At 40.0% G+C, this 25,239-nt stretch overlaps 1 protein-coding gene across 2 annotated transcripts in view; it reads left to right on the plus strand.

Annotated features, from left to right (window-relative positions):
* The window catches only part of nucks1a (nuclear casein kinase and cyclin-dependent kinase substrate 1a), a 33,701-nt gene extending 19,711 nt beyond the window's left edge, over window positions 1–13,990 (plus strand). Inside the window, exons 7-8 of one of the 2 annotated variants that reach the window (XM_086198395.1) lie at window positions 7,895–8,047; window positions 12,680–13,990. In XM_086198395.1, the coding sequence (XP_086054521.1) occupies window positions 7,895–8,047; window positions 12,680–12,927 (401 nt within the window). In that variant the 3' untranslated portion in view covers window positions 12,928–13,990. The remainder of the gene's footprint in view (window positions 1–7,894; window positions 8,048–12,679) is intronic. The other variant, XM_086198396.1, reaches the window with a different exon arrangement.
* Window positions 13,991–25,239: the final 11,249 nt, after the last annotated feature.

The following is a 25,239-nucleotide window of genomic DNA, read 5'->3' on the forward strand; positions in this document are numbered from 1 at the left end:
ATGCGTTTTTCCAACAGAGTGAGGCATCTCACTTGTTTATAATCTCTGCTGAGAGTCGCTCATGCGCAATAGCGTCTCTGACTCAGAGCGATAACATTCAGGAACGCGGCGTCAACATCAGGTGCGCGTACCAAAACATCTAAAGTTTGGTGGCATTTTAGCCTGGATACGGCAAATAAAAAGACTACCTGTAGAGGTTGCAAAGCAGACCGTGCGTATCATGGCGGTGATGCACGAACATTTAAAGAAGCACGTCGGGCAGTTGAACGAAACGGAGTCTGACTCGCCTCGGTGAGATTCAAGTAACATTCAAGCCAATACGGTTTTTATGACACACATTGTACATTTTAAAAACGTATTTTCGCTATAAAAGAGAGCTCTCGCGTTATGCCAGATTGCGCCTGACAAACCTATTTTAAATTAATGAATGTTCAATAAAAGATGTATTTTTCATTGTACCCATCTTTCTTGTTTATTATCATTTGCCACATAATTAAATCAACTTCAGGCTGAATTTAAGAAAAAATTAATAATTATCCGATTAGTTGATTAATTAATCGTTTCAATAGTCGGTGACTCGTCGACTATTAAAATAGTCGTTAGTTGCAGCCCTACTGTGAAACACTCCAGATACACTGAACATCTAGCAGAGAATCTGCATACTAAAGTGATTACAGATGTCGCTCGGTTTCGTCATAATCAGTGACCAGCAGCTATGTGTTGAGCTACTGGGATCTGAGGTGGTTTACCATACAGAAAAAACATAACAAAGACTGCTGTACCTGAACTAAAGCTATTAGTCATCAGAGTTGCAGCAATTTTAACCAAAAATATGTTTTTTTCCTGCAGTTTTGATAATTTTAAGTTTGAAAACCTGGTAAATGTGACAGCTCTGACGGTAATCTAAGACAATAACTCGGCTTATCAAAAGAGATGCTTATTGACGGTCACCTCTTTTCTATTAGATCATTTATCCCGGCGGATGATCATATCTGGTTGGTTAGCTTAATATTAAATTTAAGCCCAAAAACACTGCTGCAGTATTCGTTTGTCAGCATAAATGTGAGGCATTTCTAATACTGAGTTTGAGAAAACATTGATTTTTGATTTGATGCATGTATATGTATATATAGTTGTGGTCTTTTGTGTAATGTAATGGTTAACTCAAGCCTTTTTAAACTTAATACAAAATCAGATCTTAACATAAAAAAATTAAGAACATGGTCTATTTGAATTTGTATCAGCAATTATATGGAAAAAAATGTGGATCCGTAAATCTCTGGTGCATCATTGTCAAGAAAAAGTTCTGAGTTGAGGTGTGTACACATTCAGGATGCATTGAAATCCCACTGCTGTGATCCCATTCAGAGGTGGTCTGGACCACATGTGGCATTATTTCAATATTGGGAACACAAATACATTCAGGGCCACATGGAGAGTTCATCTTATCAGCTTATCCATATTCAAGCAGAAATTTACACAGATTCCTCCATAAACAGCATTATTTTTACAAAATGCCTGATGAGTCTAACCACACCATAGAAAATGCAACCATCTCGGGCGTTTTTGTTTGTCGAGAACATGCTGAGGAACAATCCTAGCCTGGAAGATTTTAGTTCTCTCGCTTCTGCTATTCATTTCTGGCTGAAATACAAAAGGATACAAGTATCGCTGAGTTGCTCACTCTCTAATGGCTAGTGTATTAGAGCATTTCTCTCTGCAATCATCTTTCACGATCATGACGCAAGACAGGTTTCAAGCTCGTTTGTAAGAGGAAGTCTAATGGAGCCAGCCATAAATCGCTACATGTACAAATCAGAGAAAAGAGAATCAGCAGAAAGAAGCCCTGCTTATCTGCGAGGATGAGGAGACCAAGCTAGAACACTGGGGCTTTAGCTTGAGTATACTGGGCGCAAGGGTGCAGACGATTACATTGTTTACCGCAGAAAATGAAATTGAGTTCCTGTGCAGCAGAGATGCCAGTTTCTTGAAGAAATTGCTGAATATGCAGAGGAAGGGCAATATGTGTAACACCCGCCAAAGTCCATGGGGAAAAACAAATGTCGCACCTCTGGAGAAACAGACATACAGTAAGTTTTTTTGTTACTATCATGGCCATTTACCAGTGAATTTATTCAGTATACAGGCTTGAGTCCTGTTGCAAAGTGCATATTTTTGTAATGTAACTTCACTTTACACTAAGTTCACTTTCATGTAATATGCTTGGTAGACTACTGCAGGCATATATCAGCTTGCCTCACTAATGTTATGCTCATTTTTTTGGAGACCGTATCACCAAACATTCAGTTGCCATTTCCTGGTATGGGTCCTGCAAACCTTGTTTTGCCAGCCTGTGTAGTCCATCAGGGCTAAGCAGCCAGAACCTGACAGAAACATCTGATGGTTGTACCATGGATACCAAGAGAATATAGATGATTATGATGAACTGTGAACAGTTTGATCCGAACCAACACTCTAGACCTCTTATTTTTGTAAAGTATTTTTCATGATTGGCAGATTAAAACTTTAAATTCATGCTGGTTGTGGTTTGTAAACTATCAGAGTTTTGGTTCACTAGAGTATTGTGTTAGAGAGATACTAATAGCTACCAGGGATGGTTGAGATGCAGAGTCACTGTCTTTCACAGATTAAAAAAATCATATGAGGAAAAAAATAATTGAAATAGTATAATCAGTAAGACTTGCAGTTAAGCTTCCCACCTGCAAGGCTATTATGTTGAGCCTCGGTGTGGACAGGAGTCTAAGGTAAGGTTAAAAAAAAGATCTCATCTTTTATTCTTCAGAGGAAAATCTCATGCCACTAAGCTCAATGTTCAGTGGTCAAGGAAACAAGGACACTTGAAGTTAACCGTTAAAAACATGAACATTGTAAAGATTAAAAAAAAAGCTAAACAACTACAAATATAAGTGATTTACGGTGTAGTCTCAAATTAGCTGAGACATTGTAGAGTAGCCTAAGTGTCTGAATTAGTCTTGCTGTATAAGGAATTTGTTTGTCTTCACATCTTGTGCTGTGAATACAGTTCCAGCTCGAAAAGCAGTCGGTATGGCCTTGGAGGGTAGTGAGCATGCATTGTGGTAGTTGTATATTTTGCTTTATTTGAGCAAATAGACCCTTGTCGGCTTTTTCCAGGGGCAGAGGGCGATGGTTTTCAAATATAACTGCACATTTCTACTACATACACACTACTTAATTTTGATAGACCTTCATCACACCAGCAGCAAAGTACACTATTAAACAAGCACTTTTTCCTCTCTCTCTCTTTATTGTTTTTGTTGTTTTTTTTTGTTTTGGTGGGTCTCTTTGGCACATTTTTTGATGCTCAGTAGGCCAGGTGTGATTCCCTGCACCTGCCAGAAATAATGGATTAATCCTTGACAGCTGATGATGATTTGATTCCAAGTCTTAGGCCTTTGCACACCTGATCAATTTTTTTGTGTGATTACTGTGCATATCTGCACATTTTTTCCAAACTTTGGTAACATGAGTTCTTTTGAAAAGAGTGACTATTATGCAGTGAAAAAGCTTTTTTTTTTTTTTTTGCGAAACAATGTTTATTTTCTGACTTTTGCACAGCTATATGTAAGCATCAACCAGTCATGTTCCACTCATTTGCAACAAGAGTGAGGACAGACCCATTGACAGACTACCAGGGGCTGTTATTGGTAAATAGGATCCCCATACTTGCTCTGACTTGGATGCCAGTGCAACACTGTGTGTGTGTGTGTGTGTGTGTGTGTGTGTGTGTGTGTGTGTGTGTGTGTGTGTGTGTGTGTGTGTGTGTGTGTTTACACTTTTCCTTTATTGACTGTTTGTTTACAACCTTATATACGGGGGTAGGGTGACAGGATTATGGAGAGTCCCTTGAGCAAGGTCTGTAGTTCAGCATTTATATCTGGGGAATACTTCCCAACCCTGGGAATGATATCCAAATGTGTGTATGTCACTCAGGAGCTGTAGGCCATTATTCTCAATGAGAACCACCAAGAAAGAAGACTGCTCATCAAGACATGTAGCTGTTCTTTACTGAAAGGGCAAGATTTTTTGCACCAACATTTTGACTCATGTGAGCATCATGTATCTGTGAGCTATCAATCAGTCAAAGCTTTGCAAATAAGAGGTCAAAATTTAAATCTGTTGCTGGTAAAACTACAATTTAAAATGTATCAATACCTTTTATGTGGTATCTTTTCTAAATTCGAGTTAAAGAGGGACTTATCCAAATGTGTACTTTGCTTTTCATGGACTGGATCATGGATTTTCACTAGCAGTTTAGGGCAGTTGATTTGCAGCAAAAGAGCAATTGATTTGCAGCAAAAGAGCAACATACAGCCCAAAGTTGAATGGGCTGACATGACTTCAACAGTACCAAACATATATTAAATTAAAGCTGCAAGCAGCGTTGTTAGGGCCTGAGCCCCGACACCGGCCCGAATCCAACGGTGTAATCGGCAAATCCCTAGGCCTTGTAGTTTAGGAGATACGAGCCTTAGTGCGCTGCACAGTGACTGCAGAGCTGAGAGCTGGCCCTTTAAGAGCTGAGAGCAGAGCTGAGAGGGAGAGCTGCCAGCTGGCCCATTAAGAACCCCTCCCCCGCTGCACTTTCTCTGATCTGTGCTAGAGTGGAGAGAGTGGAGGATTAAGAGAAATGTAGTGTGTAAAAGCTGAATAAGTCGGCATACGTTGGTCAAAAGTCACACAAAATACCATATTTTTGTAGGGATTTTTGTCAGGAATACAGTGGTGTGTTTTTAAAAGCTGTGGGATGTATGGTGTAGATGTGAGAAGCATTTGTTTGACAGTATGTACCCTGAGAGGACACGCTCTCCCCATAGACTTCCATTGTAAGGTGAAATGTGTCTCCCCCACTTTAACGACTCATAAAATCCAAACCGAGCGCGTAGTACATTAATCTTGTACAACTTTTAATCAGCACAGTTGGGAGAGTAATGTGTGAAAGTTTGGAAGCCCTGGCATTTACGGTTTAGGAGGAGATAGATTTTGTTCGGGGCGCAAAATTGTCCAAAATTAGACATTCGTGTCCAAATTGTGGACATCCTGTTACAGTTACGTCAGGGGGGTGAGTGTATGATTTATCCGTCTTGATGAGATGAGTTCAATGGTGTTGGTCCCATGTCTGTAGGACATTCCTACAGGCTGTGGTGTGGTTTTTTGTGTATGTAGGTGGCGCTATTGGGTAGAGCGCCTCTATTTTTTTAATCATCGAACTTTTCGCCGCACCCGATGTGCGTACCAAATTTGGTGAGTTTTCGAGCATGTTTAGGGGGTCAAATTAACTTTTGAAGTGGCGAGTGTGCCTTCGAACCATAATAGGGTCTTCGCCAGGGACTGGCTCAGGCCCTAAAGATAGACAGTACTAAAACAATGTGAAAAAAACACAAGCTGAAGACGTGAAAGTATCATAGTAGTTGAAAGTATGTTGGCGTAAAGAAAAATAGTTACAGTGCAAATGGTGATTTATTTAACAGGCTAGCATGGACTTTCTTCAGAGCTTGTCTCTTCAATATTATACACATCCCAGACGGCTTGATCCCTTTTACCATGATCTAGTGCTTTATTTTCTGGCTTAGAGTGTTTTTATCTTTCCCACTTCAATTTCCTAGCCAGCAGATCATCGGAAAAAAACACAACAATCATGAAACCCTTTGTGGATTACTGAGCATACTGCGGTAATAGAGGAATGCATTATACTAGTTGATGAAATATCACTTTAAATGGATGATTAGCCTTTGAGCCCATCAAAAATGTTTGTTCGTATTTGAAGAGTACAAAATGCCAAAGTTGGCTGGTGGGTTGTAAATTTCCCCCATACGCATTGACCTCATGGTGACACTGTAATGATCTTGTACTGTTTGTAGTTATTCTGCACATTGTTAAGCCAGTGACAAAATATGCTCAAGTGCCCACTGAGATGGTTAATATAAATCTCAAAAATAAAACTACAAATGACTACATGAAGTTTGTACTATTTTAAACTGTCTTTTTGTCACATCAGCATACAGTCTCCATTCCTGTGCAAACTTAAACATGAATTTAAATCCATACCAACATCTAATACTTAATAACACCAATTAAATTGGTTTATAAGTTGTAGAAGGAATGTATTTTATAAAACAAAATGCTGTTTACAATGCAAATAGCTCAACACGCTGAATTCCTGATCTAACTCACTCTAGGATATACAAGGAGAACTATAAAATACACTTCTTCTATTTAAAAGAGTAAATTTTTCACGTCTATCATCCTCTGCTTATCTGGGTCGTGGGGCCAGCAGCCTCAGCAAGGAAAACCAGAGTGCCCTTTCCCCAGCTACTACCACCAGCTCTTCTGGGGGGATCCAGAGGCATTCCAAGGCTAGCTGACAGATATAATCCCTCCAGCGGGTCCTGGGTCGGCCTGAGACCTCCTCATGGTCGTAATTTTTTTAAAATACTTCAAATATATGACATTGACAATACCAAACAAATCTCATGGTGAAGATTCTTGACAATATACCTTGGACAATACATGGCAAAGCCCTCTACACATGGTTCAAGGCTGGCTAGCATCATTTCAGTTGTGTGCCACCAATCTGTTTTATCATGCCAGCTTGCTCAGATTCCTACTGACAAAGGAGATGATGTATGTCACACTTTTTACTTCTCCCAGGGCGTTGACAGGATACCCCTTGAATTTTAGACATTTTGTTGAACATTATGATGCTCTTTTGTGTTTGAGTTAACATCACAGTGTGGGTGAGATGGATTTTTTTATGTGATATAACATAATCCCAAATTTTACATGTTTGCTAAGAGTCCAGGCTTGACAACTTGTCAGGCAACAAGAACAGAGTTATGAATCTTACAGACACCAAACTTTGAGGGTTTGATTCCTATACTTGTAAAGTGCCCTTTCTTGGGGGCGGTCATGGGTTGTTTAATGATGTCTTTTTCTTGACTGTCTTCTTGGTCTTTCGCCTGACTGTTGATCAGAATCCTGATTATCATCTCAACCCAAGCAATGAAGTCAGAACTCTGAGCTTACCTTCAAACCCACCACTGTACTTCCTTGAGGCCCTATCACTAACCATGCCAGGTTTAATGTTGATCAGTTTAACAGTTGTTGGATTTATTGACATTTATCATTTAGATCCTGAAAAACATGGTAAATGTATTTTTGTTGCTGTTGAGAGTATTTTCGGAATGGGGAATTAAGAAACACATCTTTGCTGTTAAAACATTTAACCTATTTTGCAACCTTTTACCTCAATGGTTCAACAACTAAACTGGTTATCTCAGTCACTAATTGATGGACTGATTAATGAACTCTCATTTTGATGTGGCTGAGATGCCTGGAAAAGTGGAAAAGGCTTCATGGTTGAACTGCATGTGTGGACAAATGTGGAATCACAGATGTAATGCCACCTGCAGGCAGTTTATATGTTTGTGGGTTTACTAGATCTACCTCAAATCCACCCACGTAAGAATGTAAGCAAGTGATATGTCACAAATACAGTAGTACTTGAATGCCAAAATAGCATTATTTTGTTCTCACTTGAGCAACAAAGTTAACATTGTGTGTCCTCTTACTCTTCTTGGAAGAATGATACCTACAAAGTTCAGAATCCAAATATGAAGATTCACAACTCTGTTTTTCTACTGTGAAGACAAAAAGTGCCACACACTCTAGCATGCATGAAGATGCAAGGGTTCGCACAATAGTGTTTGCAGCTTTAATTCAGAATTCATATTTAGACCTATGATACCTTGATAGGTTTCAGTAGATCTGTTCCACCTTGTGCAAATGTCAGACGGCAGGGCAGGAGGACATCTGTGTTGAAAAGATTTTAATGTAGCCCAAAATCTATGTGCAGCTGACGAGTCCGGCAGTGACGAGGACTTCATGGTGGAAGATGATGATGACAGTGACTATGGTCACTCCAAGAAAAGAAGCAAGAAGGTCATTCGACGGGGACGGCCAGACAAGAAGGAGAAGAAATCCCCCAAACCCAGACTAAAGGCCACAGGTAAGATATGCAGGGTTAAACCACAGACCCTGAGTTCTTACCGAAGTTCAAATCACTGCTGTGATATTAGTTGCTTAGTAGCTGAGTGATACCGATGTTACCCATTACACTGGACACTTCACAAGGAAAGGGAGTTGTCATCAGTGCACAGAGTCATGCGATCTTCAAGGCATTGTGATAGTATTTTCCGTGAGAATCGATTGATCAGTTGATTGTGCATTTATTATAGATGGGAATATGATTAATGACATCAAGTCACAAATCTGAGGACTTGCCTCAACTACATTCCAACTTTGACTATTTTTACATGGACTGCAGTCATTGAGTCATGGGCATCTACAATGTACTTCATTGATCAGAATTGGGGCTTTCATAACTCCTAAAAAATGACAATTGTATATTGTTTCTAAAAATGCATTTTAAATAAGTCACAAAATGCTGTTAATGTGGAAGCAGCCTGTTCAGAATGTTGTTGTTTTTTGGATGTTGCTCTCCATTAAAAATGGTCAATTCAGTTCAGTCATCTGTTTCAAGTCCTATCAGTGGCTGTTGCCCTTACATTAACCTTCACACCCCCTCCCAAAAAAAACAAAACACAACCTCACAACAAATCAATATTCTGTGTTTGGGGTTGTGCACCCTGCCATCTTTCTATCTCAAACAAAAGCAGCCATATACACATATTGTGGCCACGTTGTTGAACTGCATACATCTGTCAAAACTCTACTTTCTACATTATTGAATATTGAAAATTGTGAAACTAAGTCATAGATTCCACTCATCTGAACTGCATTAAATATTCCTGTCAAAGTTGCATGTTGTTTTTTTGTAGCAATTTTTAAAATTAAATGAAATAATAATGACAACCTCCCATTCATTTCTTCATGGGCAGATTTTGAATAACACAAATTTTAAAATTATTTTCAAATTGGCATTTGGAAAAATTCACCCATCCTTAAGTCATCCAACACCACAAAAACCAAATACTTCTGTAGGGAAATGACTCTCTCTAATGTCTGTGCCTTTGCACCAAAGAGCAGTCACCTGTGAGTCCTCTGTAGGGTATTCCATAGTTGTACTGGTGGCAAATGCATGTGGATAATGATGAGACTTGCAGGGGTGTGATTGGGAGTAACAGCCTCCCTGATCTGAACCTTAACAATGTCTTGCAATTGGATTTCGTGGGAATCATGGATTGTCAAAAATGGACACCATGTTAAAACATAAGAATGCTCATAAGTTTACTAAGGCTGAGGAGTTCAAGTATCTAAGGGTCCTGTTCTTGAGTGGTAGTGCGGTGGCCCAGAGAATTGGTGGAGCTGGAGCACATTCTTACAGCTCTTAAACTTACCAGTCTTTGTTCTTACTCTCACCTATGAATGAAACTTCAGATACATGCAGCCTAAATGGGTTTCCTCTAGAGGGGGCTGGTGTCTCCTTTTAAGCTGGGTGTGCAATTTTGGGCCGTCTCAGCCAAAAGATGACTAAACTCGGCAATATCTCTGACTGTGGCTCTAAAACGGTTGTTTATTTCACCTTGAGAGAGGTTCAGAGATGTGGTGTTTTCATGGTCTCCTGATCAAGGATAACCTGGGACAAAAGTCTAAAAGTGTCAGAAATCTAGTTTCGCCATCTCACTGTGACTGCTGCTATGACCTATGTCTACTAACAAACTAGTGGGAATGCATGAATCCACTTGTATCACAGCCTGGGATTCAGGAGCTGGTGTCATAGTAAACTCTGCATTGATGTCTTACCCAAGTTTTTAAGATCCACGTGGTACTGTGTGGCCGGCACTTAATTCATAGAATTATAAGAATCTCACAGTCTATCGGAGGCATTAGGGATAAAGTGAGAAGTTCAGTCATATGTGAGGGATGCTGAGTAGAGCTGCTCCTCCTGGGTGTTAAAAGGTGCTAGGTTGGGTGATTTGGGCATTTATGTAAGGATGTTTACTGGACACATTTCCCTGGGAGAGATTTTAAGCACGTCCTGCAGGGCATACCAAGGTGGATTATATATACATTCTAGCCTGGTAATGCCTTGGATCACCTTGCCAGGGCTGGTTGATGTGGCCAGGGAAAGGGAGGTTTGGGCAGAATTGATGGACACATAGAGGGTTAGCTCTTTATCTTGTTTTTGTGCATTTGAAGTGTGTGTTTTGTTTAAAATTGATGTGGCATTAACACTATTAGTGAGAAGGAAACCTGTTTTTTTTTTTTTTTTCAGAGCACAAAAAAGTTTGATTTTAAAATGGTGGCTGTTTTTTTTAATGTTGGCAGTTTTTTTTAATGTTGGCAGTTTTTTTTTTTTTTTTCCATGTTGGCAGTTTCTTTTTGAAATCCACCAGCCAAGGAAGAAGTGAATGTCCAATGCTAACTGGATGTCCAAAGTAGAGGAGGTGTATTTTACAAATAAGCAACATGCCTCTGATATATCCTAAATGAGTTAAATTTGTATTTCAACAGACTCCAGCATGTTTTTGCACAATATCACAATGCAACATGGCTAACACGCAACTGCTGCCACAAGCTCTGGGGGCTCCGCTTGAGCTGCAAATGGTTAGGGACAGTCACCTTGTAAGCATTTTCTATCATTTTATAGTACTGACTAAGTGTATCATCTTCTCAGTTGTCAATTGGGATACTCAGTATTTCGATGAAAGGGCCCATGAACAATGGCAAGTGATGTCTTTAAAATATGCAAGTATTTAATCTGTTTATTTTCAGCTTTTATCTGCAGGTTGTGAAAACCTATGCTTGGATCAGAGTGAATTTTCATTTCTATTATTTTCAGGGTTACTTGTGTTTATTTGCATTTCTCTTGTGTGCAATGGAATAAATACTGGCAATCAAATCACAGGGTCTCACCATCATGTAGGTACCAAACATATGTCCCATAATTGACAGAAATGTTGACTAATATCTGTGAAAGTTACACAAATGTGAAGCCCGCATAACTGTCAAGGGCATTGTTGGGATTTTACTGTGACTTTATCAATACACAAATACAAATATATCTCAATTTGTCTGGAAGATGAGAAACAAAAGGCTTATCAGCTGTTCTAATGTTGACACAATGGTGCGCAATGTTCTTGTCTAAGTTCAATATTTTCAACTGCACGGATATGTGATTGACATGATATTTGTGCAATAACAACATTCTGTCTCCTGGCATGAATGAGTGTCTTGGACATGGACTTCATATTAATCAGGGCAACTGTGGAGAGAAAGGTGGGAGGTGGACTTGCTGCCTTCATACTGACTGGTTGACTAAACACATCACCAGACTTTAACATGAACCAGCCCCTCATTGAGCTCTTCAGGATTGATATGGGTTAGGAATGCTCCTTGGAGCCCTGTGTAAAAACCTTCCATATGCAGATATTAGAATGTTTGGTGTCTGTAAGTACTACTTACATATTTTCCGTCAAATTTTACTAAAGATGCACATAAAAAAAACTTTAATGGAAGAACATTACCAAAATATTCCTCAGCATGTGCTTATTTAGTGTTCACGGGGCTAGGGGTGGACAGCAGTGTGCACGCATTTGTGCCCTGCAGATGAAGTCATGAGCTTTAAACTGCAGTCGTCAGCAGAGGGTCCTGTTCCTGTAGTGCATAAAAACAAACATTTTATGAGACGAAATGACTTTGAACATGATCACTTCAGGCACCCTAGGGTCATACACTGCACAGAAGGATCCGCATATCAAAGATATATTCAATTTGTGTGGTTTGGCAAAGCCACACAATCAAAGTTAGGGATCAGCTGTGGTTATCAACTAACTGAATCAAGCAACCATTTTCCTACCCTCAAGAGGAACAAACTACAACCGTAAACAAATGAGTATAAAACCACAATGCACGGTTGCTGCACCCGGAGCAGGAGGGAAAGCTGCAACGCATAGCTGACTGTGAATTTATGAATTCAACTTTTTTTAATCTCGTTGTTATTCATTGAGGTGCAAGTAGATGTGAGTGCAATCACCAGTAATTGACATTTGTTTAATGGATGGCGTAAATGATGTCATTATGTATTTAATATAAATAATGACAATATTTGTGTCATTCTTGCAGCTGGGTTTTAATACATGAAATTGCCAATTGAGAAGAAATGCATGCATGTAGAGTGACACACAGTCAGTGAGAGTCAAACACAGATCAATCTGACTGGTTACGTACATATGTTCCAATATCTCCCCCTTGAAAAAAAATTCTGTATCGTTCATAGAGAAACTCATTGAGAAAGACCATCAGGTTTATCTTTCAAATGCCAAAGAAACCCTCCTATGATCTCTGCACGAATGTCAAATTATGAATGGGTCAATGCTGACAACATTGTCCATGAGATATAGTTGGTCAGTGGGCGAGGCTTATAGATGTTCTGACCCGGTATGCTATTTCTCATTCTGCTCTGGAGCAGGTTAAGTCTGCAGCCATGGCTACCATGGTGACAAACCGAAAAGTCAGCCAACTTCGATGAACAGAAAATCCCAATTTTAGCCTTAAGTTTTCTGGCTAACCCTCTAATTCTGCTTTATGGTACAGGTCCCTTGTGGATGAGAGAGTGATCCACAAGTTTGTACTATCTTGTGCTTACCAGTAATGTGTGCGGTTCCCTCTTCCCCAGTGACTCCAAGCCCGATCAAAGGCAAGGGGAAAGGGCGCCCCAGTGCCAAGGCCCTGGAGAAGAGCTCACCCAAAGAGGAGGAAGAGGAGGACCCTGAGAGTCCTCTGGAGGAAGAAGAGGAGGAGACTGAGAAGAAGGAGACTTCCCCTGCCCCCAAGACGACAAAGGAGGCTGTAGGAGGAGAGGAAGAGGAGGACGATGAAGAGGAGGAGGGCTCAGAGGAGGAAGCGCCCTCTGGAGAAGACTAGAAGATGGTACCTGATCAAGCCCATCCTCCATGTCTGTACCCAAGTTTTGTTTTTTTGTTTTGTTGTTGTTGTTTTTTTTTGTTTTTGTTTTTCTCTCTCCCTCCCCCCCTTACGCCCCCTTGGTGGCCTGGCTCAATGGTTTGGACTTGATGTGCTTTTCTTTCTTTTGCCTTCCCCTCCCATCATCTCTCAGTTGTTCCTCAGCCCGGACCCTTGTCTGTCCCAATGAATGTGTGATCGTACAGCTTCACTCATCCTCCTGACTTCATCGCTCACACTTTTAGTTTGACAGCTGGGTGACAATTTGGAAGTGAGACAGCAGTTTCAAAGCCCATCCGTCCTACGTGAACAAACTAGTTCACTTGTGTTTGCGCTTTCCTCCCTCTGGATGATCATGATCAGATTTCTACCAATGGGCTTCCTGGGGCTCACAGGATCAGGAAGTAAAGCGCTGTATTTCCCAGTTGATCAGTCAGCTGAGTCTCTTTATCCTTTCTTTGCATTGTGCTTTTAAACAAGGAGCATGTTTTAACAGGGCAACACTAGGAAGTTGTTTTAAAACTCTTTGAAACTGTTCAGTCGGTTGAGAGCTGTGTTTTATACATTTTATATTTAACAATCAGCCAGCTTCTTTCAGACGTGATATTCATGCCCTGAACACTTGTGTGGCTGGAGCAGGAGAACATTAAGTAAATAGTTGTGAAACGTGTCACATCATGGATCTTTGTTCAAATTATGTAGGGTTGCTGCTGATGGTTTGCTGCGTGCCGGACTGCCACTAATCACACGTGATAAGCCAGCATGTGTGTTTTTATGTCCTTGTTTCAGTTTTTGTGCTTGCACGGGGTACTTGTGTTCGAGGGCCTGGCTTTTTTTTGTTTTTTGTTTTTGTCTCAGCCTCCCATTAGCTGCCTTTGTGAAATGGTTTCTATTGTTATTAAGAAAGTACACAACCCCTGCATCCCTGCGTGGCCGCCGCATTCTCCTGACATTCAACCCCTTGTGCCGGGCACCCACTAAATCTTAATTTCTTTTAGTTTTTTTTTTTTTTTTTTTTTAGAAATGCAAGAACAGATTTTTTTTTTTTTCCCTGTTGAGTCCAAAAAATGTTTTTTCCTGTTGGTTCATTGTACTAATTCTCTATTCAGATTTTTTTTGTAATGTTTGTTTTTTAAGAAACGAAATAAAATGTATCTTGATTTTAAAGAAAAATGTTGACCTTCAATCCAGTGTGTTCAGCGTGATGATTGGCCTGTGGGGACCAGACCAGCCACCCAGTCCTTTCTTATATGCTCTGTTTGTCCCCGCCCCATCAGCATTCATGGCTTGTCAGTATCCCTGCTGTTGCCCACTCAAGGTCATTCGTAAAGGTGTGCTTGGCGAGTAGAACCACTCTCCCATTCCGGTTACTGTCCACTTCACTGAGGCTCAGACGAGCTTGAGCGGTGGCTCAGGTATCATCACTGGAGGCCTTAGAGCCTCATCTGTCCTCATGGTCCTGGTCTCTTCTACAAGCAGCAACTCTGTTTCATCAGCAGACCATCCAAAGCCATAAATGATCTCCAAACTCGTGATTCTTAGATCAGGTGCAGCACTTGTGAGACTGTCTTCTTTTTGCAAAGTTGTGTTTGATGTCTAATATGAAAAAAAAACGGTTGCTATTGTGGTCTTGGGGGCATGTACAAATTTATGGGAGAAAATCAGATAATGCTTTCTGATTTGCCACAAACCCACAATAGAAACCAGCCCTGGATGTACACAAGATCAACTGGACCCGGCTGTTTTTTAGGGTTCATATGGTCATAAATAACCTGGAAAAGTCATTGAGTTTTAAAATTGCAATTTACAGGCCTGTACAAGTTTTGAAAATGAATTAGGCCTGACAATTTTGGAAGAAATCAGCTTTTTGGAATTTGGAAATTTGCCTCTAAAATACCTGCATATTCAAGTGTAGGTGGTTCAGTTAAGATCAACTTTGGTTAATATTGACTGATGACATGAATACATATTTAATTTGTATCAAACCACGTAGCTTGTCAGTAATTGTAGTGAAATGTGCGCTGGTACATTTTTGACATAGTTTTCACCTTATTTTTCATGTGTAAAAAGACATTTCAGAGAATGTATGATCATGAAACCTTTCCTCAAAGGTGTGAAAAAGTCCTGGAAACCTGTATGATCCTGTACGACTGCTCATACGCAAATTCGTGCGTTTTGTTTTTTTTGTCTTCAAGCAGACTCTAAATTGTAGTCAGTTGCTGAGTGTTTTCAGGAAGATCAGATCCAGCGAGTCTGAGGGCATGAATGATGTTCCTGTCATCATCCCACAGGAGCCACATGGCATAAGGCTATGAATTTCTCCTCTTCATCAGTTCATCATTTCCTCTGTTGTGCTGTGTTTTTTAATCACTTCACTTGTCCTGGCAATGTAAATAAATGTAAGCAAAGATGTGATTCCGACAGGAGTCAACGTGGACAGGCTTTGTCAGTCGTGGAAAAGCAGAACTTTTGCATGTTGTGGAAAAAGTGTGAAGCGATGATGTTGACGATGTTTTGGTTTTCCAGCTTCTAATAAAGGCAACTTACTTTTTATACGTATTTAAACTACTTGTTTTGTGATGTTCAGTTGCTGACGGGCAGAAAAGATGTGGAGGAAGGTTTCTGTCTTCCTCACGTTTTTGTCAAATGTGTTAAAGATCCATGTTAGTGAGCACTTAGTACTTCACCTGGCAGGTGTGACATATGTGCATGCTGATTAAACAGCAGGATAATTGACAGATGAGTCTTTAACCTGCACATTTCAGTGTCCCTTTATTGACCAGGCTATAACACAACAAGATGATGATGATGATGATGATGATGTCACAAGTTGAGAGGAATGATGTTATGGGTGCACTGACTGCAATGTCCATCTGATCTTGTCAGTGGCATGGGAATTGCACCAGCAGCAGTTATTTTCAACATTGTTTCCAGAAGTTTGGCAGAAAATCCAACAGTCTACACAACTGCAGGTCACGTGTTCCCACACCAGTCCAGGATCGCAACACCCAGTTTCTTCTCCTGCTAAATGGTTTGACACCACCCAGACAGCTGATGCTACATGAAAGACTTCCCTCAAAGTGTCTCAGAGAGACCTTGTTTTTGCCGGGGTCTTGGCCTCACTGCAGTTCATCATCGTAACTGATGTCAGTGGTCAAATGCTCACTGTTGCTGGTATCTACCACTTTGTGGAAGAGTTGTCCTTATGGATGAGTCCTGGTTTACACTGTACCAGGCAGATGACAGACTGTACAGAATTTGGTGAACCATCAGTTTGCTGTGGCGGTGGGGTTATGGTATGACATATGGACAAACATTTATTGATGGCAATTTGAATTCAGGGATGTCGAGACCCTTAAACCCCAGACTTCAAACTTGGCACTGTCTTTTATTTAGGCACCAACATTGATGATTGGATCAAAGTTGTTGAGCTCATCAAGACAGATACACAGGCTTGGTTAGAATAGTCCCCCCAGCATCTTTCCTTAAACTGCGTTAACAATGGAAAACAGGACTGAGGAAAGATAAATGGTAGAGAAAATGAGTTGGTAGGAGGCACAAAGAGTGTGGAAGCCTGAGAGGAAAAACTGAAAATGCAGCAGGAGCAGAACTGAATCAAAACAGAATATGACATCAATATGACTGCGAAGACAGATTGGAGTCGAGGAAAACTGCTCATCAATAAATTCTAAAAATAAATGTGAAGCCACAAATAAGGTTCGGAGTTAGTCCCAGATGACTGGCGACCTGTCCAGGGTGAACCCCGCCTCTCGCCCGTAGCCGCTGAGATAGGCTGCAGACCCCCTGCCACCCTCAACAGAAATAGGTGGAAGAAAATGGATGGTCCCAGATAACCAACTACAAACTTGGTCATTAATGCTTGTTTATATTCTGGTAAAATGATGTAAGGGAAGCAGTGGTGCAGCTTGTGATAGAACTTGATTGGTCACAGGGTTTAAGATGTATACCAATATCAACCTCAGAGAGTACTATTAGCCAGACAGTAATGCATATCATATTTATACATTACAAATATGTTTTCTTGTTTTTCAGCAGACTCATATAGCATGTTCGTCTTTTATTTTGTGATTGCAAAATTAATTTTATTTTTCTCTATAGTGCACCTCAGTATTGAGAAAAACATTTTTTTCTCACAATTGATGTGACTTTTTCAATAAAATGTAATACGCAGAAGTAAAATCAGCGCTATAAAGGAGTACTTTTCTTTTCCAAGTTTTTGATTAACGTACCACAGATGATGGAAAGGACTGGGAAGAGCAGTCTCAAATGGAAGTGATATCTTCAGAACTTTATAATGTGCCTGTGACACAATGTTTCTACTTTTCTTATCGCTAAACTAGGACCACGTAACATGCTAGCCAACTAATCACCCTACTTGGTTATTTAAGTGGATAATGAGGAAAAGAAGCTAAAGGCATGAAGTGAGTGAAACATAACTATACAAAACAAACGAACCCTGCAAACTCTCGGGATACCAGTCCTCTCAAGAAAGTCTACTGTAAGGAACCTCAGGAGCTCATAACAAACACTTCCTTAATTGTTGCGATGAAAAAGATCAAGGATTTGAGAACAACAAAGCCATCTGCTCCCAGTCCACATTTGTTGGCGACATGGTGGAACAGGTAAAGGGTCTGGAGCAGAGGGTCACTTCTCTAACTACTGAGGCCAAGGTTTATGAGGCCGGATAAAAGACACTGATGCCTACAAGACGAGATGGAATTTGACAACATCCTATATGTCAATGCAGGAAAATGAAGGCATCCAGATGACCATGCCTGATTTATTTCCAGGGTCTCACCAGCAATCAAGGACTCACTCAAAAACTCTGTGGATGTTGTGCATGATGTTGGATCCAAGCTTGATAAGACTGGCAAAGGAAGCAGCAAGCAGCCATCCCATGTTATCGTGTCTTTCTCACTACCGTCCTGCTACCACACTGTGATCTAAGAAGTTGTCAAGCAAAACATCTTGGAGAACTTAACACAACATGTGAGAGAGGAAAGCCAAGTTGTTGCTACTTGGGGAACAGGTGAGAAGGTAAGAGAAGCTGCCTGGCTATAAAGGACCACTCACGATCATCGCTGAAAGAATGATCTCTGCACCAAATGTCACTGGACGCTTCAGCGGCTGCTCCATCCCTCACCAAGCCTCCAGCAACTTGAGAACCTCAGCTCCGGGATGTCATGTCTTCACCAGGGCAGCTCCAACCCTGCCTCTTGCCCGAAAGCTGCTGGGATAGGCTCCAGCCCCCCCCCCCCCCGCCCCCCCCCCCCCCCAACCCTTAACAGGATTAACAGAAGAAAATGGACGGATGGATGATAAATGTGAATAATGATGACTCTAAAGGCATGATAGTTATGGTTTAACTCTGGTATGATATCATGAAAGCATTAAATACAAAGATGGATGTGAATGATACCTGAGAGGCAATAGTGAATAGAAACATGTTATCATAAAATGACTTCTAGATACTAATAATGAAATTAGTGTCGATACTCTTGAGTGTATTTAGAATTTGAAATAAAGCAGGATGCTTTAACTCTCATCATTTCAGCAATGAAGTTGCTGAACCTCCTCACTTAGGAAATTCAACCTGAGAGAGACCCTGGTCCATCTGTCAGCTCGCTTCCTCTGACTCATGAGCCTGAAATAAAGGTCATTCAGCTTGGAAGACAGACAGCGATGTCTGGAGGTCTAACCAGTGTATGGCAGTTAGAAGCAGTAGATGGTGTAATGTTGATAGTGTCAAGTGCCCTATTGGATGTCGAGTGAGAGGACTGTGAATTGTACATCCTAAGGGATGCATGTAAAGAATGCCAGTGCAGAAACAGTGTTTGTTCTCATCAAAGCTACCACGCTACCCATTACTTACCCTCAACAAAGTTAGATCCATGTTGGCTGGAGTCTGCTATATGAGCCATGAAGCTCACAGAGGAGTAATCCAAGCTGACCACATTCACAACTGTGTTTGGTAACAATTCCTCCCCTTACTCTTTGGATTGATATGGTCTGAGACAAGTTTCGATGGAAAGTCGATTAAACTAATGAAGGTCATAGACAAAAAAAAAAACTTCTTATCCACAGTAAAAGCAAGGAACAGCATGACAGCAATCTTGGTGCCCTGTTGCAGTGCTCTGGGGAACAAGCTGTCAAGCCAAATCCAGGAAAAGAGCACAATCAGTGCTACAGAAATCAGCTACTTTAGGCATCTCATCAGTTAAGGAGGCAAGCCAAATACAGCAAAAGTTGCAGCTGTAAGAGACATGGCGGCATCCTAAGACAAAGGTGGGCTGGAAAAATCCTCGGCATGGTCAAGTACTTATCAGTGTTTGTCTTATGGTCTCAGACATCTGTTAAAGGACTCTGGTGCATTTGTATGGGATGCACAGCACGATGAAGCATTCAGGAAAATGAAAGCACTCACCACATGGGAGCCTGGTCCAGTCTGAGCCTAGTTTGATCCCAGCAAAGAGCTCAGGTTCCTAGGTGACACATCTAAGCTTGGATGAGGTGCAGGTAAAACAAAATTACATGATTTGTATGGTGAATTGAATATGATTTATATTGAAAAAGCAAAAGGGGCTATTAAAAGATCATGATCATAGTAGCTGTTTTTTTTTTTAGGAGTGGGTGGTTGGGGGGGATGAAGGGGGGCAAGATATTTAAGACTTTGTGAATGTCCTTGGACTTTTGAAGAATGTGATACTGCAATTTAGAAAACCCTCTTTAAATCCTAGTTCACAGTTTGAATGCTATAGAACATTCTGGGAAGATATTAACGATATGGTTGTGTCCCAGTGAATGAATGAATGAAGGATTGTTTTTATAGATTTTTTACAAAGCCTTCAACATTGTGGAGCACCTATTCATAAGTGAGTTTTACTTCACTTGGGCTGCTTGGGAAAATCAAAGGAAATCAATTCAAATTCTTAACAGAAATATGAATAGATGTGTTTCTTTGGTTCATATGGCATCTCCTGATTTTGATATGAAGCCATCAATCATACAACTGTGCCCAATATCACATTTTGTATTTAGAGTGGCTGCTGAGTTTATTAACCTGAACACAGCACACTGCACACAATGAAGTATTTTACAAATATGAGAAAATTACTTGTTAAACACTCAGTCAGCTAATGATGTTTTTTTCTAGGTATGAGTATCAAGTGTCGGTCATATTGAATGCTTTGGTCAAACCAAATTCTTACCTAAAACAGAAAAATTCAGACAGATATTAAACTCGATCAAACAAGGCTGTGCACTCCTCTCAAAGGCATAAAGGTATCTCGAGATTACGATTCCCTGCCATCTCACTTTATGTTGATCCAAAGACATGCAACTATCAGTTCTCTCCTTTTTCTCTTTACAAAGGAAAACATTGAGTGTGTTAAAGACTTATAAAAATAACATATCTAATGTGTTAGACTTTCAAAAGAATCAATTAGATATATAAAATTAAATGGATTAAGCAGTAGTTATTTAAAGATATAATCATAGATATCATACTCCATCCATTTTCTTCCACTCATCCTGTTAAGGGGGGCTGGAGCCTATCCCAGCAGCCTACAGACAAGAGGTGGGGTTCACCCTGGACAGGTCACCAGTCCATCGCAGGTCCAGCACATATAGAGAGACAACCATTCACACTCACAGTCACGCCTACAGTCAATTTAGAGTATTGATTTACTTAGTCCCTTCTTGATGTCTTTGGACTGAGTACCTGAGAGAACCCACAGAGGCACAGGGAGAACATGGAGACTCACACAGAAAGATCCCATGCTTGAACCCGGAACCTTCTTGCTGTGAGGTGACAGCGCTGACCACTGCACCACCATGCCATCAATATCATCCTCTTAATTTCCTATTTTAAAAGTGTGGTGGCTGAAAATGTAAATCTTTGTTACTTATCAAGCTAAAAAAAAAAAATTGTATTTGATTTATTGCTTTGGATCATTATTTATATCCACATGAATGTAAAGTCCAGATCCACAAAAGAATGAATTGAAAAGGATGTAATTTTGTATGAGATGGACTCACTGGTAGATGTGAACGGTACACATGTGAGGATTTTCATGAGATTTAGGACAAGGATTTAGACATGGGGGGGGGGGGGGTGTTATGATGTTATAAAAAGAATATCACTTTTGGAAATGTTGTCCTTTTAACTGACAAACTGCCAGGTGGGAAAGTTCTATCTCATCATATGTGTAGGTAATCATGTCATAGCAGAGCAGTGCTTTTTTCCAAAAGTCACTACTTTATGGAAACCGACTGCTCCAGATTATAAAAGAAATGTTTGGTCAGACCCAAATTACTTCTTTATCTGAAACAATGTAAAAGAACTCCACATTAAGTAATTAAACATTGCAGTATCTGCAGTATTTGCAGTGTACTGCAGATACTGCAGATACTGAATCTATCTATCATCTTTGAATGTGCTCACTCTCAGGGGTTCTCGGTTGAAGTTGATTTATGGATTTTTTTGTCAAGGTTTAAGATATTGATACTGGTATTACTCGGTATTGCATTTTGGTTCAATCACATACTCATAAGGCCAGAACACTCCAATCCACTAAAAATAAAAAAAAAAATTCTTTTGAATTTCGGCATCTCTTTGACTCCGTTTGAAAATCATAGTAAATTAAAAAAAACAACAACATTAAAACTTAATTGAAACAAATTCTAAAATGGACAGTAAGGTTTATCCTTTCCTCATACAGTGCAGTGTAATTAGGAATTTTCTTTCCTTTTTTTCTGTTTCATATATATGCATATGTTATGCTGATGGAGTTCTCATATTTCAAAATTATTATCTTTATGACTGGAATTCATCATGTACTGACTATTATTGATCAGGGTTTTTTTTTTTAAGTTTTTTTTTTTAGAGTGGTTGTCTGGAGACAGCGAAAGCTTAGTTACAATGTGTTGCATGTGATTTTCTGTGTACTTCTCTCCAGCATCTGGAATGCTGATGAAACAGCACCCTCCCTGTGTTCTGGGGTCTCCTGATTTAGAAATTAAGAACTGGACTCTCCAAAAGTAACCAGCTCAGCAAGTGTGCATGCTCTGCCCAAAGAGCATGCTCAGTAGCACCCCTCCCCAACCACCATCCAGCTGTGTTGCCACAGATACAAACTTTGTCTACTGTGACATGTGAACACATATATCTGATGGTGTAAGAGCCAACATAATCCAGTTATCTGAGTGAACATCCTATTCACTATTCCTCCTGAAGAGGGCAGTGCAGGACTGCATTTGGCCTAGAGTGGGTGCCTGCTTGCAGGCACAGAACACGTGGTTCAGTCTAGTCTGTCGCTGGAGCTGGAATCCGTCTTTGTCTGTATGAATGTCTGATAAATATGACCGTGACGCTGTGTGCTCCACTGTGACACCCTGAACTGATGAAGTCATTATTTTTTAAATTCGCACACAACCTGTTGGCGTAATGAGAGAGAACAAAAAATTCAGTAAATAAAACTCCTATGAAAAGCCTTGTTGTTCTTGCTGTCACATTTAGCTGCATGCAGGGAACACTCATATGCACAGATTCTCAATTCTCTTAAATAACTTGTATGAGTTGAGACTTTGCTTGAATGTTGTTGTTAACCTTGTTTTCATATTTGGGATTTTCTCTCAGACACAAACAAAATTCATGAGTGGCGCAGATCTGTTGTCAAAATTGTGTACAATCAACACGCCACGGTCAAAATGATTTAAACTTTGACAAATGGATTGTTTCTTGTCCATCACATCCAAAATAATGTGGGCGGCATGGCTCAGAGATTAAGTGACTGTCTAGCAGCTGAAGGGTTGCTGGTTCAATCCTCACTTCCCCAGGCCGCCATGTCAAAGTATCCTTGAGCAAGATACTAAACCCCTCATTGCTGGATGGACATCCAAAAGATTCTGAGTTGAATACATTAATTGTCGCCTTCATGAAATGATCGCCTAAGTCATTTTTTCAAGTGTTGTAGAAAACACAAAAAACTGGAAGCAAAACATCATAAGGAGTTGATTGAAGCAACAACAACAACAAAAAAAGTAAAAAGTGACTTAGGCAATTATTGCAAGAAGGTGACGATATTACACAATTGAATTTATACACATGGGGACATTATCAAGGCTATGGTTTGACTCCCTAGATGATGACTCCCCGTACCAACCCACAGACTAGACAGGAGCACCGAGCGGTGCAGTCGGACCAGTTGTTGTGTGCGCATACTAAAGGGTGAATATATGTGATGGATATTATTCTGGTTAGTGATCTATAAGATTGAGGGTATCATTTGTAATTCTACTACTTAGCGTTCTTCTTCTTTGTTTTCTGTACCATTTATATGAATGAAACTCATACAGTATGGCTGACCATATATTTTTACTTTGCTGATTTGCTTTACTCGTGAACGTGTGTTCATTTAGAACAGCTGGAATTATGCATCTCCTTTACAAGTGTTTGATGAATGTGATGTGGCTCTGTGGTATAGTTCCACACCATGCAAAATGTACACAAAATAAAAGGTGAAATTACAAAAAAAGTTCATGAATGAGGCTCTAGGATTGCTTTTATATACTATCCTCAACTGTAGAGTTTTCAGTCATTATGGAGTTGGAGTTACAGGAAATGCTGTGGGTAGGTGGAAACAGAGACAAAGTATAAGGAGCAACAAAGAAGACAGATGGGGCAGATATTTGCTCCTTAACTGTAGTCAAGATAAATTATATTTATATACCCAAATGGTGAGGAAAAACTTAAAAAAAAAAAATTGGGGGACACCTCAGGCAGCCACTGAGGAGGGATCGTCTCCCAGGATGGATTATCTTGTCCTAGTTGTCACAAGTACAGAGCGGATCAACAAAATCATAATACAACAAAAGATTATGATACATGTAAATGATAACAACAACAATTCATTATTATTTTAATGGTAACACTAAATCATCACTGCAACCTATAAAATAATATAAAGTATAAATAGTAATGCCCTTCATCAGTATTTGTTGACACCCCAGTCTCTGCAGCTCTGAAGACCCAAATACCAGCAGGAACCAAAAGGAGGAGAGACAAGATACAGAAACAGTTTCAATTTCCAACTCCATCCAAACTGACTTGAAATATATATTTACACACATAAATATTTACACCTACACCGTTTTGTCTGGACTTTCGGAATTTTCAGTTTAATCCAAATTACAGGAGGTGTGAAATGTTTTTGTTTTTTTTAATTTAAATTCCAACCAGTAAAAACAACTCAAAGGCACAGTTATGGGTGATTACAAATATAACCTATATCTGGGACTTTAAGATGAAGGATACATCTAGAATCCTGACAAAATGGCAAATCAAGACAAGCCTGTCTATAGAGAACCATTCATAAACAGAGGAAGTCATAGTACTTTCCATGTGTTAAAAAAAAAAGAATATTTACCATTAAAAGACAACAGGAACATGTCTGTGTAGGTTCTCATTCATCCAGGTCATCGTAGATCGAAGCGAAGTAAAATCTGGTCAACTGGAGGTAAGTTTATCTTTCAAGATAAACTTACGTCCAGTTGACCAGATTTTACTTCGCTTCGAACAAAAGGAACATATTAAAAACTAAATGAAGGAAAATGGCATTCGGATTGAAATATTAATGTACATGAAATCCAAGCTTAAAGAGAATATTGATCCAGGCTTAAAGAGAATATTGATCCTAATCTACAGATAATATATTTGTTCTCAGGTTTATCAGATTAATCCCGTCTCACCAATTCTATTATTTTTCACCTTCTGAGCTTTGTTTTCCTGTCCATTAGGGCCTGAGCATGAAGGTACTTCAGGTGAAGACCCTATTATGTTTGCTCGGCAGAGCAACACATCAGCAGCACTAAAAACACCTATAAACAGTGTCCCAGCCCCCCCCCCCAAACACCCATGAGGCAGCTCGGCCAGACGGCCCGGAGCCGGTTTTCACATACACACCCATTCAAAACCTGGTACTAGACTGTTCTTGCTGTCAATGCGCATTCTGCACATTATGCACATAACGTGCATAACGCGCATGATCTAATTTCACCACCTGAACATGCATGAAATTCGCTGAAATTTGGCATACTTCTCCGGTCTGGCAACACATTCATTAATCAAAAACAAAAAACACCACAAAAGTCAGTATCGCCACCTACGGAGCCACACAACTACAAGATAATTTTCAGATAATTTGCAGCGCTATAACTCCTCCCACGAATGTCCCACAAACATGGGACCAACAC

Source organism: Aulostomus chinensis, chromosome 3 (assembly GCF_037954235.1).
Source record: "Aulostomus chinensis isolate RoL2024-O1b breed Wild chromosome 3, RoL_Achi_v1.0, whole genome shotgun sequence".
Classification (NCBI taxonomy): Eukaryota; Metazoa; Chordata; class Actinopteri; order Syngnathiformes; family Aulostomidae; genus Aulostomus; species Aulostomus chinensis.